This window comes from Oryx dammah, unplaced genomic scaffold (genome assembly GCF_014754425.2).
Source record: "Oryx dammah isolate SB20612 unplaced genomic scaffold, SCBI_Odam_1.1 HiC_scaffold_3, whole genome shotgun sequence".
In the NCBI taxonomy this organism is placed as follows: domain Eukaryota; kingdom Metazoa; phylum Chordata; class Mammalia; order Artiodactyla; family Bovidae; genus Oryx; species Oryx dammah.
In genome coordinates this window covers 102644396-102658925 of record NW_024070187.1, presented here as the reverse complement: position 1 = coordinate 102658925, position 14530 = coordinate 102644396, and the positions used below count along the sequence as shown (strand labels likewise).

The following is a 14530-nucleotide window of genomic DNA, read 5'->3' as shown; positions in this document are numbered from 1 at the left end:
TTTGCTCATATTTATGTCGGTGTTACTAACCATCATGCAAAAGAGTAAATAGTGAAAATTCCTTCTTCTAGTCCTAAAACCAGACCATCAAGTGATCCTGCCCAGATCGCAGTTGTGAATCTTATAATTCCAGCGATCCTTTATGTATGCATAAATAACCCATATATTATTTCCTTTTTTTTAAAAAAAATGGCTTAGTATACTGAACATTGTTGTGTACATTGCTTTTTTGATAACAGTTTCATTGAGATATAAGTTCACATGCTGTAAAATTTGCACATACACAATTTTAAATGCACAATTCAGTAGTTTCAAATATATTCACAAGTTGCATAACCATCACCACTCTCCAATTTTAAAACATTTCTGTCATCCCTAAAAAACATTTAATATCTATTAGCCATCAGTCTTTATGTATTCTTCGCCCATATGTTTTTTTTTTTCTAGAAATTTCACTGTTTTGTATCATATGTTAAGATTTACAGTCCTTCTGAAATTTTTAGGTGTGTGTGATATGCGGTCTGAATTCATTTTTCTCCTCATAGACATACAATTGATGCAGAACCATTTACTGAAAAACCTCCCATTTGCCACTGGTTAATATGCCCCTCCTCCTTTTAAAAAATAAATCAAGTGTATGACTTTAAATAAGGTAAACTTTCTAGGTGCTTATTTGGGCTTAGTGAAATAGGTATGAGCTCTTCTCTGGTGGCACAGTGGTAAAGAATCCTCCTGCAAGGCAGAAGGTGCAGGAGGCATAGGTTCGATCCCTGGAGGAGGAAACGGCAACCCACTCCAGTTTTCTTGCCTGGGAATTCCCATGGCCAGGGGAGCCTGGTGGGCTGCATGCAGTCCATGGGGTCGCAAAGAGTCTGACACGACTGAGCAACTTATCACACATGTGAGCACGCACAAAATAGGTGTAATCGTATATTCCTCTGGAGTTATTGCAAGGATTGCAAGAGTAAGAATGTGATACCCATTCATCATTCCATATATTTAGCATCAGAATGTTAGCATTATTGATTTAGCTGCTCATTCTTATAGCTAGTTCCCCTTAAGGCTTTCTATGTGCTTCCCACTGTGCTGGTTGCTTACTTCACTTTACGTAATCCCACAGAGACAGGACGTGATTTCTGTTGTTTACTTACGTATCCACAGCATCTAGACCAGTGTCTGACATATGGTTGGTACTCAGTGCATTTGTTTAACAAGCTATCTTCTGCCTGTGAGCATAAGAAGAAATATGTAGAGAGCATCATTGCAGCATTACTTATAACAAGGGACAAGTAAAACCAGCTGTGCTGAGACTCAGTAGGAAATAGATAATATTTATAAATAGAAAATGAAATTTATACATGGTAATATGATATAGGACACTATATTAAAATGATTCAAATAATATTATAAATGAGTCAACCATCACAATTTCCAAATGCATGAAACAAAATTTAATAGCACTGGAAGGAAAAACAGGAAAACCCACAGTTATACCTGGGGGTGTCTTAGCAGTTGATAGAACTTTTAGACAGAAAGTCAGCAAAGATATAAAAGGATGAACTTCACCATGACCAAGAGTACCTAACTGACATTTGTAGAACGTTTCAACAAGTAACAGCAGAAAGGATTTTTTTTCAAGTGTCTGTGGAAAGTTCACAAATAATATATCTGGTTCTTGGTTCATAAAACAAACCTCAACAAACTTTAAAAAATGAAGTCGTAAGAGAACATGTGCTATGACCGTAATGCAGCCACACTGGACCATACTCACAGGAGGACTGTAGGGAAATCTCCAGACACTTGTTCATTAAACACAGACTTCTCATAATCCTTGGGTTAAAGAAGAGACCTCAGAAGAGATAAAGATACATACAAGTGTGAATGAAAACACAAAATCTGTAGGATTCAGCTAAAGCTGTGATGGTTTATAAATTTATAGCTCTGGATGCTTACATTAGAAAAGGGAAAAGCTCTCAAATTTTGATCTATTTTTCATCTCAAAAAACTAAAAAAGTGATTAGAAAAATAAACACAAAGAAAGAAAAAAGAAGGAAATAATAGAGTGGAATCAATGAAATTGAAAAGAAGAAAGCAATAGAAAAAAAAAATCAATGGAACAGCAAGCTTGTTCTTCAGAAAAAAGATTGATGAAACTTTAGCAAGACTGACGGATAGAAACTGTGAGAAGATACAAATTATGAAAATCAGGAATAAAACAGAGGCTATCCCTAAAGATTCTTCAGCCATTAAAAGGATAATAAGGGAATACTGTGAAAAGCTTTATACTCATAAATTTGACAGTTTAGAAGAAATGGAGCAATTTCTCAAAATCTACATACTGCCAACACTTAAGCAAGAAAAAATTAAATAATCTTATCACTTTTATATAAACTGAATTCATAATTTAAAAGCTCCTGAAGAATGAAATTCCATGTCCAGATAGTTTCACTAGAGAGTTCTAACAAATATTTAAAGAACTAATACCTATTTTATACAATCTCTTCCAGGAAATCTAGGAAATAAAAGAGAAATGAACACTTCCCAATTCATTTTATGAACTTGTATTACCCTGATACCAAAGGCAGATAAAGATAGTGCAGTGAGAGAATACTAAGGACCAATATCTCCCAGGAATATAGGGATATATGTAGGACACACTCTACTAGTGTGAATTACCATTATTCAATTCCTGTTTCTTACTCCATGCCCTTTTGTAAAGAATGCAAATTATACATTTCTTTTGGAATTCAGCCCAAGGGGAGAGGTTTGGCTTCGTCTCATTCAGACAGTGAGCGCAGACTGTCCGTCCTGCACTGCCTTGTTGCCGTGCCCTGCAAAGGAGGTGGAACCATGCTCACAATCAGTTTGTCCACATGAATGCACCATTCGCCTCTCCTTCATTCCAGATTTTCCCTCTCCATCAGTTTTACTTTGTTAGGCACTGCAAAACCTTTAGAAGAAAGCAGGAGCAAGCACAAATTTAATTTACAAATTAAATGAAACCATTAAGTCACAAGAACAGGGTTCTGCACTGACACAGAGAGACGGTACTTTAGAGTCTGCAAAATCTGCTGTGCAGCTGGCAGGTGGGGAGGAGTGTGGAGGACAAGAAGCTCCTGGAAGCAATGATGTACACATCAGACAGAGACCAGTGCCTAACACAAAGCTTTCCTTTCCCATCAACCCACCACCTCCCATATTTCTTTCTGTACTATCTCCCTGCTCCCTCAAGCTTCGGCATGAAATTGACAGACTGATGTGCCACATAGACTATGGGTCCTTGGGGTGTTTATGATTCATTCATTCTTGAGTGTGTCTGATGCTCCAGGTAATGGGCTAAATGCAAGGGCCCAAAGCTAAAAACAGCTTGGTTCCTGTGCCAGACAGCTGGCTGTCTGGTGGGGAGAAGAGACCACGAGAGAGGGGGTCCCTGTGCCACAAGGAAAGTGCCACCAGAGTCCTGAGCAGGGATTCTGAAATGGAGCAGGACCCTATGGCTCTTCGGCACCATGTCCTCAGCCTGCCTTTTGTCTGTGGAAACACTTTAGACAAAGAGTAAGTTTAACCAGAGAAGTCAGAGAATGAAGAAACCAAGGGAAGCAGTCAAACTGGGCAAAATGATAGTCGTTATACGAAATCAACGACTTTAGTTCCTCGTCAAGGGCTGTAGATAATATTCTGAGCTGAGCTGTCTTGTAGATACTTAAACCCCCACCAGGTAGAAGAAGGTCCGGTCACATGATGACCAGACTATAGCCCTCACATAAGCCGCCACAGTTCCAAGAACTGGCCTCAAGGAAATAGGGACAAACTGGCCCTGGAACCCTGAAAACCAATCACTGCTTAAAACAATCAAGATAACTGACCAGACCACCGCGTGACCGATTTCAAGATGTCAAGAACTGACTGTGCTGTTTCTACATGTAGCCTACCCAGCCTCCTACTGCACTGCCTTTAAAAGCACTTGCCCACTGATTGTTGGACATAAGTTCGTCTTTGGAAGTGAATTCGCCTTTGGACATGAGCTCGCCCTTCCCCCAGTTACTGATGTCCAAAATAAAACAAACTTCTTTTCCACCTATCTTGCTTCTTGATTGGCTTTCAAGCGGCAAGCAGCCAGACCTTACTTCCCGTAATAATTCTAGAATCTGGAGGTGGAGAAATCATCTTGGTTCAACTCTCAGCTCTGCCGTTTCCTGGCTGGGTCAGTTGGAAAATAGCCCTTCATCTTTCTGAGTCTCAGTGTGTCCACATCTGCCAAAGGCAGCTTATGCTAACACTTACTTCCAAAGGCCGTTGAGAGGATGCGATGAGTTAATAGACACAGGGTACATGGAGCAGTGCCTGGCACACGGTGGGCACATAGGGTGCACAGGGACAGAAGAAAGGTCACCCAGCTCAGTCTTCCAGGTTAGGAGTCATGTCCGACCCTTTGCAACCCCATAGACTGTATAGTCCTTGGAATTCTTCAGGCCAGAATACTGGAATGGGTAGCCTTTCCCTTCTCCAGGGAATCTACCCAACCCAGGTATTGAACCCAGGTGTCCTGCATTGCAGGTGGGTTCTTTACCAGCTGAGCCACAAGGGAAGCCCCCTTAAAGGGGTACCTCTATGTAAACCAGGGTTTCTTAGCCTTGGTGCTGTGGACATTCGGGGCCAGCTCACACTTTGTGATGGGGGCGTCCAGTTCATTGTAGGATGTTTAACGGCAACCTTGGGTTCTACTTAGTAGAGGCCAGAATCAACCATTCCCCCAGTTGTAACTACCAAAAATGTCTCTAGATGTTGTCAAACGTCGCCATGAGAGCAAAGGTGCCGCTGGTTGGAAGCTACTGCTCTAAACTGGAAAGAGGATGATGGATGAAAAAGAGTAGAAAGGCAGGATTAGGGGCCATTGTGAGTGATCAGGTAGGGATGACAGTGACAACAAAGAGTCTCCTTGGGACTGTAGGTTCATGGCCAAGGGCAAGAAATGGAAACGCAGCAATGGATCACCTGGGGCACTTTTCCTGGCATGGACCATCGAACACCAGACCCCTTATGGCTATCCCAAACTCAGATGAGACATCTGGGGCAACTTCTCCCGCTGAACCCCAGCTTCTGACACAGGGCTGGCTGTATGGTAGAAGCCTGCAGAGTCTTTGTTGGTGTGTGCATGAGCTCACGTTGGTAAAGTAGTCCTGAGGCCACCTGCCATCATTTCTTTTATTAAGAAAGCTCATCCATGATCATGCTGTGCAGACCACCTTGCTGTTGCCCCACGAAGCACTGTTTTTATGGACTTAGGCTTTGACACATTCAGCCTACACTGAGGAACATCATCCAAAAAAATCTCCCGTTAAACTTGTGACTCTGTTCAGAGCTATTTTATTATTTATTATTATTTTTTTTAATTTTAATTTTTACTTTATTTTACTTTACAATACTCTATTGGTTTTGCCATACATTGACATGATTTTTTAATATTTACTTTTTATTTGGCTGCTGCTGCTGCTGCTAAGTCGCTTCAGTCGTGTCCGACTCTGTGCGACCCCATAGACGGCAGCCACCAGGCTCTCCCATCCCTGGGATTCTCCAGGCAAGAGTACTGGAGTGGGTTGCCATTTTTTCTCCAATGGACGAAAGTGAAAAGTCAAAGTGAAGTCACTCAGTCATGTCGAACTCTTAGCGACCCCATGGACTGCAGCCTAACAGGCTCCTCCATCCATGGGATTCTCCAGGGAAGAGGACTGGAGTGGACATGCAAGATCTTACAGTGGCAGCATGTGAACTCTTGGTTGCGACAGGTGGGATCTAGTTCCCTGCCCAGAGACTGAACCCAGACTTCTTGCTTTGGGACCACGGAGTCTTAGCCACCGAACAACCAAAGAAGTCCACAGAACATTTGCATGTAGCTCATTGATCACACGTTACAGAATGCCATATTTGTAAGAAGCCAGTGGGAGAGATGTCCCTCTGGCTTCTGTACCAGTAATAAGCATATGAATCATAAAAGTAAACGAGTGATTTGTTTTTTCACCTTGACCCTTGAATCATGGAGCTGGTTGTGTTTCTCACTTTGTTCTGGTTGCTGGGGAAGGTTAGAGACCCATTGATGACCCACTTCTGGCAAGCAGGCAGGTTCTTTGAGCATGAATTGGGGTATTTTTGCCTGCATCCATTTTCTTAACTTTCTTTTTTATTCTTTGACTTGACCAATAGTTTACTTATTTTCAATTGTATTATGTTACATGTATTTAGCAAGTCACTTTTAATCTATTTTTGGAATAAGGTAGCAAATGCTTAAAAAAAAAAGCCCAACAGACATGGGGTTCTTCACGCTGTGTGTTCACGCTCAGTCATGTCTGACTCTTTGTGACCCCATGGACTGTAGCCTGCCAGGCTCCGCTGTCTGTGGGATTAACCCGGCAGGAATACTAGAGCAGGTTACCATTTCCTTCTCCAGGCGATCTCCCCACCAAGGGCTCAAAATTGCGTGTTCCGCCACTCCTGCACCGATAAGCGGATTCTTTACCACTGAACCACCATGGTGGCCTGTGTCAATATCCAGGCCCGGACTGATGCCTTTCTAGCTCCTGACCTTCTTTGATCTTGAATGTTGATTTCTCCATGGTTACTGTTACTGTAATCCAGTGTAGGTTTCTCATTCCTGATCTCCATCATCTCCATGACAATATGCAACAGTATCATGAGAACGTAATTGTAATTCCAATCCAAGAAGGAGCAAAAGAGACAACAGCACAGAGCTGTGGAACAGCACGAAACCACAGGGAGATCAATGCGAGGTCATTCTCTGTTCTCAGATAATAGCATTGAGGCTCCTGGGGAATGCAGAGTCCATGGCCCAGGTGACAAAGGATCCGCAGTGAGAAAAAGCTGTAACCAGAGTTATTGCCTAAATTATTGTTCTCTTTGCATTTTGAATTTCCTCTTTAGAATTCATTCCACTCTGCGTATTTCTCTCCTGAAAATTCATGTCGCTCTTCCAAACAGTTCTGATGGAATATTGAATGAGATGCCCTTTGACTGTTTAGCTGTGAATTGAGAGTGCAGAACTCACTGTTATTAACATAGCGTTTCAATAGTCCATTAACTATTGGAATATAAATTGAGGATCTGTAGGAGGCATATTATAGCTGATTCCTATCATTCCTTTTTGAGCATCTAAACCTTTCTCTCCAGTAGCAAATAAGTAGAAGCATTCATCAAATGATTCTTTCAGTTCCAAGTGAATGAAGCACAATGTTAAGTAGCTTTAATCAAAAAGTACAGCCATTGTCCATGTAAACATGAAATTCAGGGACAGACCACTCTTCTGCCTGGGCTGGAGCCCACACCTCCAGCAGGGCCTCTCCCTGTACTTAGATCTCAGCCTGGCTCAACTCCCTGCAGCTTCAGGTGGGTCTTATCTTCATTTGGGCAACAGGATCTAGACAGTCTCAGAGTTACAGCTTCTGGCCAAGCACACCTAGAGGAAGAGGTTTTTCTTTCAGTGTCCACACGCTGATTACAAGAGCATCCACAAGGGGGCCTGATGAACCATCACCAGTGGCCAGTTGTTGTTCAGTCCCTCAGTCGTGTTTGACTCTGTGCAACCCCATGAGCTGCAGCAGTCCAGGCATCCCTGTCCTTCACAATCTCCTGGAGCTTGCTCAAAGTCATGTCCATTGACTTGGTGATGCTATCCAACCATCTCATCCACTGTAGTCCCCTTCTCCTCCTGCCCTCAATCTTTCCCAGCATCAAGGTCTTTTCTAATGAATTGGTTCTACACATCAGGTAGCCAAGGTATTGAAGTTTCAGCTTCAGCATCAGTCCTTCCAATGAATATTCAGAGTTAATTTCCTTTAGGACTGGCTGGTTTGATCTCCTTGCAGTCCAAAGGACTCTTGAGAGTCTTCTTCAACACCGCAGTTCAAAAGCATCAATTCTTCGGTGCTCAGCCTTCTTTATGGTCCAGCTCTCACATCCATACACAACTACTGAAAAAACTATAGCTTTGACTAGACAGACCTTTGTTGGCGAAGTTATGTCTCTTCTTTTTAATATGCTGTCTAGGGTTTGTCATAGTTTTTCTTCCCAGATTCAAGCATCTTCTAATTGCATGGCTGCAGTCACCATCTGCAGTGATTTTGGAGCCCCCAAAAATAAAGTCTGACATTGTTTCCACTGTTTCCCCATGTATTTCCCATGAAGTGATGGGACCGGCTGCCATGATCTTCGTTTTCTGAATGTTGAGTTTTAAGCCAACTTTTTCACTCTTGTCTTTCATTTTCTTCAAGAAACTCTTTAGTTCTTCTTCCCTTTCTGCCATGAGGGTGGTGTCATCTACATATCAGAGGTTATTGATATTTCTCCCGGCAACATTGATTCCTGCTTGTGCTTCATCCAGCCCAGCATTTCTCATGAGGTACTCTGCAAAAAACAGGGTGACAATATACAGCCTTGACATACTCCTTTCCCAATTTGGAACTAGTCTGTTGTTCCATGTCCAGTTCTAACTGTTGCTTCTTGACCTGCATACAGATTTCTCAGGAGGCAGGTCAGGTGGTCTGGTATTCCCATCTCTTAAAAAATTTCCCATAGTTTGTTGTGATCCACACAGTCAAAGGCTTCAGTGTAGTCAATGAAGTAGATTTTTTTTTGAAATTCTCTTGCTTTTTCTATGATCCAGTGGATGTTGGCAATTTGATCTCTGGTTCCTCTGCTTTTTCTAAATCCAGCTTGAACATCTGGAAGTTCTTGGTTCATATACTATTGAAGCCTAGCTTGGAGAATTTTGAGCATTATTATATGAAATGAGTGCAATAGAAATGCATAAATTTCCTAGTCATTTTTCCTCTCTTTGTTGAGAAGAAGAAGCAGGAATCATCAGACATCCAACAGGTACAGCTTACGTGAAGAGGGAAAATCCCACATGAATTAGAAATAGGGGAATGCAGGGTGTTTTGAGACCACACATTCTGCAACCAAATGGTGTCTCTTATGCACTTTTCTTGAACATAGACAAAAAAAAAAAATCACTTCATCATACAAAGTCAGTATTACCATGATACCAAAATTGGGTCAGGACAAAGGTAGGAAAATTTGAGCTAGTGTCAATTGTAACATTTGATGCAAAAATCCTAAATGAAAAACATGAATCCAGTTTTTAAAAGTATATATAGTATATGTTATATATAGTATACTTCTATATGATGTGTATATTTATTATATACATGTTAGATATAATAGATACATATATGTGTGTCTTATTTACTTAGATATACATATATGAGTGTTTATCAAGTAAGGTTTAGTTTAGAAATGCAAAGACATTTTAATGTTAAAAAAAAGCCTCTGAACCCACTCAATAAAATTTCTTAGCAGTCTAGACAGCAACTTTCTTAACTGGATAAATGTTATCCAGTGGCCGTCATCCAGTGGTTAAGACTCCACACTCCCAATGCAGGAGGCGCGGGTTCAGTCCCTAGTCAGGGAACTAAGAGCCACATGTGTGGCCAAAAGAAAAATGTTATTCACCAAATATCTACAGCAAACAATTTATTTAATAGAGTTTACTAAATTCCAGAACAAAATGAAAATGCACGATCTCGCCTCTTATAATCAGTGTTTTCCTGGAGGCCATGGATAGTAAAATAAGGAAAAAGAAGCAGGGGGCATAAGGATTGCAAGGATACATGAACATGGCAGCTGTCGTGGAAGAATCATCATCTTCATGTAATAAGTGGAAAAAGTGGGGCTTCCCTGGTGGCTCAAGAAGTAAAGAATCTGCCTGCAATGCGGGAGACCTGAGTTCAATCCCTGGGTCAGTAAGATCCTCTGGAGAAGGAATGGCAACCTATTCCCGTATTCTTGCCTGGAGAATCCCCATGGACAGAGGAGCCTGGTGGGTTCCCATCCATGGGGTTGCAAAGAATTGGACATGACTGAGCAACTAACACTTTCACAAGTGGAAAAAGTGTTAGAAAAGTATTATAACTAAGAGGTCAGCCAAGCTGCTAGATTCAAGATAAATAAGCAATTCCAGAGTACATCTTCCCCTAGCAGTGACCTGTGAGTACATCTTATTTTAAAAGACTATCTTTGCAAATAAAATCTGTTTTAAAATATCGTAACAATAGGGAGGTTTCATATGTATACCTATGGCTGATTCATGCTGATGTATGGCAGAAACCAACACAATATTGTAAAACAATTATCCTCCAATTAAGAATAAATTTAAAAAACAGTAATGAAGTGTGATAATAACAATGATGATAATAAAAATATCATAATAAAAATGCATACATGCCAGGCTTTTAAGTAGAAAATTATAAGGCTTATTGACAAGCGTAAAAAGAAGACCAGACATTTAGATCATAAACCAGCCATTTCTTTGCTCTCTCTGGCTCCCAATCTCTGTCATATGGGACTAGATGGCATTTAAGGTTCCTCCCAGTTCTGGAGCTCTCCATCCCGTAGGCACAGGGTCTGTCACCTCTTCTATGACTGAATCAGGTTCCCTCCCCCGGTCTGCACACCCAGGTCAGGGAAACACAGCAGTGTGCAACTGCAGCAGCATCCCAAACAGTGGGTAATTGTAAATGAGGCCAGACTGAGGGGTCTGGGTCCTTGTTTTTACCCTAACACTGGCTCACTGAGGCCCTTCTTCCCTCTTCTGTCCAACAAGAGGGATAGCTTGACTGGCCCAGGATATAATATTCAAGGATCTGAGACACAGATCTAAGCATCCAGAACAACATCCTGGCATTCTGCAATGCCCTTATTACAGTCCATGGTTCCATGTGGATTGTGACAACATTTTGTGATGTGATTCTAGTTTACAATTGTTTGACCCCATTCTTAGAGTTTGTCTGTTGTCTCTTCGAGCCATAAAAGGCCTAAGTGCAGTTCTTACTGCTTTGGGGAAAAAATACTTCCCAAAACATAGTGCTCAAAATACAATCACTTAATTATCTCATGTTCTGTGAGTTGACTGGGCTCATCGGGGTAGTTCTTCTGCCCCACATGATGTCAGCTGGGGCTATAGCGAAATATCCAAATTCCCAAAGGGTCACTCCCAAGGCTGCTGATTGGCGATGGCTGGCACTGGGTGCTCAGCTGAGGCTGTCGAGTGGAGCACCTTGGTTTTCCTTCTTGTGGTCTCTCCATAGAGCTTGGGCACCAGCTGGGTCCCAAGCAGTCATCCACGTAGAAATTGACAGTTCCCTTAAAGCTTGGGTGTTTCTTGCCAGAGCATCACTGCCTTCTAGGGCTGCAGAAACAAGCTCCTTGTGGGGAGTGGCACATGTGGGGAGGACAGGGGAATGGAGTGGAGAGGAGACTGAAGCTTTGGAGACCTTACTGAAGTCCATTGTTGTTGTTCAGTCACTGAGTCATGTCCAGCTGTTTGCAACCCATGGACGCAGCACGCCAGGCTTCCCTGTCCTTCACCATCTCCCAAAGTTCACCCAAACTCATGTCCATTGAGTCGGTGATGCCATCCAACCATCTCATCCTCTGTCATCCCCTTCTCCTCCTGCCTTCAATCTTTCCCAGCATCAGGGTCTTTTGCAGTGAGCCAGCTCTTCGCATCAGATGGCCAAAGTATTGGAGATTCAGCTTCAGCATCAGTCCTTCCAGTGAATATTCAGGACTGATTTCCTTTACGATTGACTGGTTTGATCTCTTTGCAGTCCAAGGGACTCTCAACAGTCTGCTTCAAAATCACAATTCAAAAGCATCAATTCTTTGGTGCTCAGCCAATGTTTAATTAAAGCACACACTAAAAATGAAGTAATGTGTTGGAGACCAGGATTGGTTCAAATGCCATGTGTCAGCTCAGAGCCAGAGGACTGGTACTTCACCATAGGGCACTGTGACTTAGCATCCGTGCCTCTCTCTGAGCCTCAGCTTGCGCTTCTGGAAAATGGCGCCATTGGTCTTGAAGGCATGGGAGACATCTCCATCCCTAACTTTCTCTGCTCCTCGGTGCTCCTAGGTACTCCTTCCAGGATGAGGAGGACATGTTCATGGTGGTGGACCTGCTGCTGGGAGGGGACCTGCGTTATCACCTGCAGCAGAATGTGCATTTCACAGAAGGGGACGTGAAGCTCTACATCTGTGAGCTGGCCCTGGCCCTGGAGTATCTGCAGCGGTGCCACATCATCCACAGGTAACCTCATCCCCAGCGGGATGCCAGGGGGGAGGGCGTGATGGGAGCAGTCTGCAGCCATGGAGAGTATTTCCTCACCGACATTCTTTAGATGTGGCGGTACGTGCAGATCATAAAAAGCAGAGCAACATCGTTATTGCTCATACCTTCTCTGTGGACAGCCTACTCCATCGTCACCTGCATTGACGTGAAACACCGCCACTGCCCGTGTGCCCTCCTCTCTTGGTGCCCACTGCTTGGAGACGTGGCTGCCCTCTGCTTTTCCATTCTGGTATGTCTTTGGGAGCCTGGAGTGTTCAGACTTGGGTTAGAAAGAGTGGCATGAGTTGGGAACGTGAGGGATTCTACTCTCTTACTTTCCATACCTTGAAATCAATGCTGTGCATCGTGGAAGATTTCTTCCTCTTGCAAAGCTTCGGTGCTGGCTTTGGGCTCTGGATATAAGCCCTGAGTTTCCGCTGCTTCCTCAGTACCTTGACTTTTCCCTGCCTGTGCACAGCACAGATGAGTAAGGTAAGTTTGACTGCAGAGGCAGGAGGCCAGCAAGAGGCTTCAGATAGCAATGGGATCCTTGTTGTTTAGTCACTAAGTCATGTCTTTTGTGATCCTGTGGACTGTAGCCCACCAGGCTGTTCTGTCCATGGGATTTTCCAGGCGAGAACACTGGTCATGGTGGAAGATCTCCTTCTCCAGGGGATCTTCTCAATGCAGGGATCAAACCTGCCTCTCCTACATCTCCTGTGCTGGCAGGGGGATTTTTACCATTGAGCCACCAGGGAAGTCCAGCAGTGGGATCCTTAATGAAGTCTTCTCTCTGACCACAGAGGAGGGGGCATGAGTGGCTGCAGATTTGTGCACCTGTGATCTTGCATTGTGCCTGGAGGGTCTTCTTCTAACTTGTGCAGTTTGGGAAGATTTGGGAAAGAAAAGGACTTGAATTTCAGGGTAAAGATGGAAGATTAAGCACACACACGTGCGCACGTGCATGCACACACACACACACACACACACTTACATTTTCTCACTTCTAAAATCTCCATAAAATGGAAATGAAGTATGTTTGAAAAATGGTAAATTCACAAAGATGGAGAAAACTAAAGAGGAGACTATAGCAAAACACAGGGGAAATTGGAAAGACGATGTTTCGTGGTAAGTGGCTTATGACACCAGAAGCTGAATTTTGAGCTGTGTCTGGAAATAACCATGAATTGATAGATGCTAAATAATCTCTTAAAAAGCTCAGGAATGAATAGTCATCAACAATGATGGAAGGAGGAAGAAAGGATAAAAGAGAGGCTAAAATGTGGTGCAGGGTTTGAAATCCTTTTAAGACATTTTAAAAAGCACCAATCTGCTTGCCCATCCTGAATAACTGGATGTCTGTCCCTTCCTCTTCCAAGCAGAAGACTGAAGGCTTATTCGCTAATGAGTGTGAAACAGAGAGTGTCTGAACTGAAGTACATTAAGCCTCTTGAGTTGGGATGCAGTACTGAAGATGGCACAACTAACTAGACGCATCCATACCAGATGCTGAAATAACACACCCACCCCACTTCCAGCTGGGCTCAAGACTTCAGCTTCCAGGCTGGACACTGGAATGATTTCAGTGGGGATGTGGCTGAGCCAAGAGGAAAGAGATTATGACATCAGAAGTTCCCCAGTTCCCTTGGACTGTGTAGTTCACACTCAGTGAGACCTGCTTCTTTGCTGTAAGCTCCCAACTAGGTTAGTGATGACTAAAGATTATCAGACATCCAGAGAAATCTTCTAACATGAGAGCCACACAATCAAATGGGAAAAAGAGAAAAAGCTTGGAATAAACAGAGACTCTGCCAGGAGGAAGAACTATCAAAAGAATCATGCTCGGTATTTTCAGAGGAATGAACATATTTTTGCAATTGTAAAATAAATGCTATGTTTACTTAAAATTCAAAGAACAAACTTCAGATCAGAGTTCTCATAAATTAAAAACATGAAAGTAGAGATGAAATATTCAAAAGATGTGCTGGAAGACAAAGTTAAGGATATTCCTTATGCAGTAGAGTAAGGGAAAAAAAATATGAGAATTAGAGGGCCAGAACAGGAAGTTCAATATCAGACAGAGAAAGAAGAAAATGAGAAAGAGAGAGACAGAGAGAAAGAAAGAAAATAGGGAGCAATGGAGGGGGTGAAGATAAAGTGGGAAAACATTCCCTGGTGGCTCAGCTGGTGAAGAATCCGCCTGTAATGCGGGAGACCTGGCTTCGATTCCTGGTTTGGGAAGATCTCCTGGAGAAGGGAATGGCTACCCACTCCAGTATTCCAGCCTGGAGAATTCCATGGGCTGTATAGTCCATGGGGTCGCAAAGAATCAGACACCACTGAGCAACTTTC

The 14530-nt window shown here is 42.8% G+C and overlaps 1 protein-coding gene across 1 annotated transcript in view; it reads left to right on the top strand.

Moving 5' to 3' along the window:
• The window catches only part of STK32B (serine/threonine kinase 32B), a 384696-nt gene that overhangs the window by 233567 nt on the left and 136599 nt on the right, over positions 1–14530 (top strand). The window contains exon 4 of the mRNA XM_040238370.1: positions 11984–12157. Coding sequence (XP_040094304.1) covers positions 11984–12157 — 174 coding nt within the window. The remainder of the gene's footprint in view (positions 1–11983; positions 12158–14530) is intronic.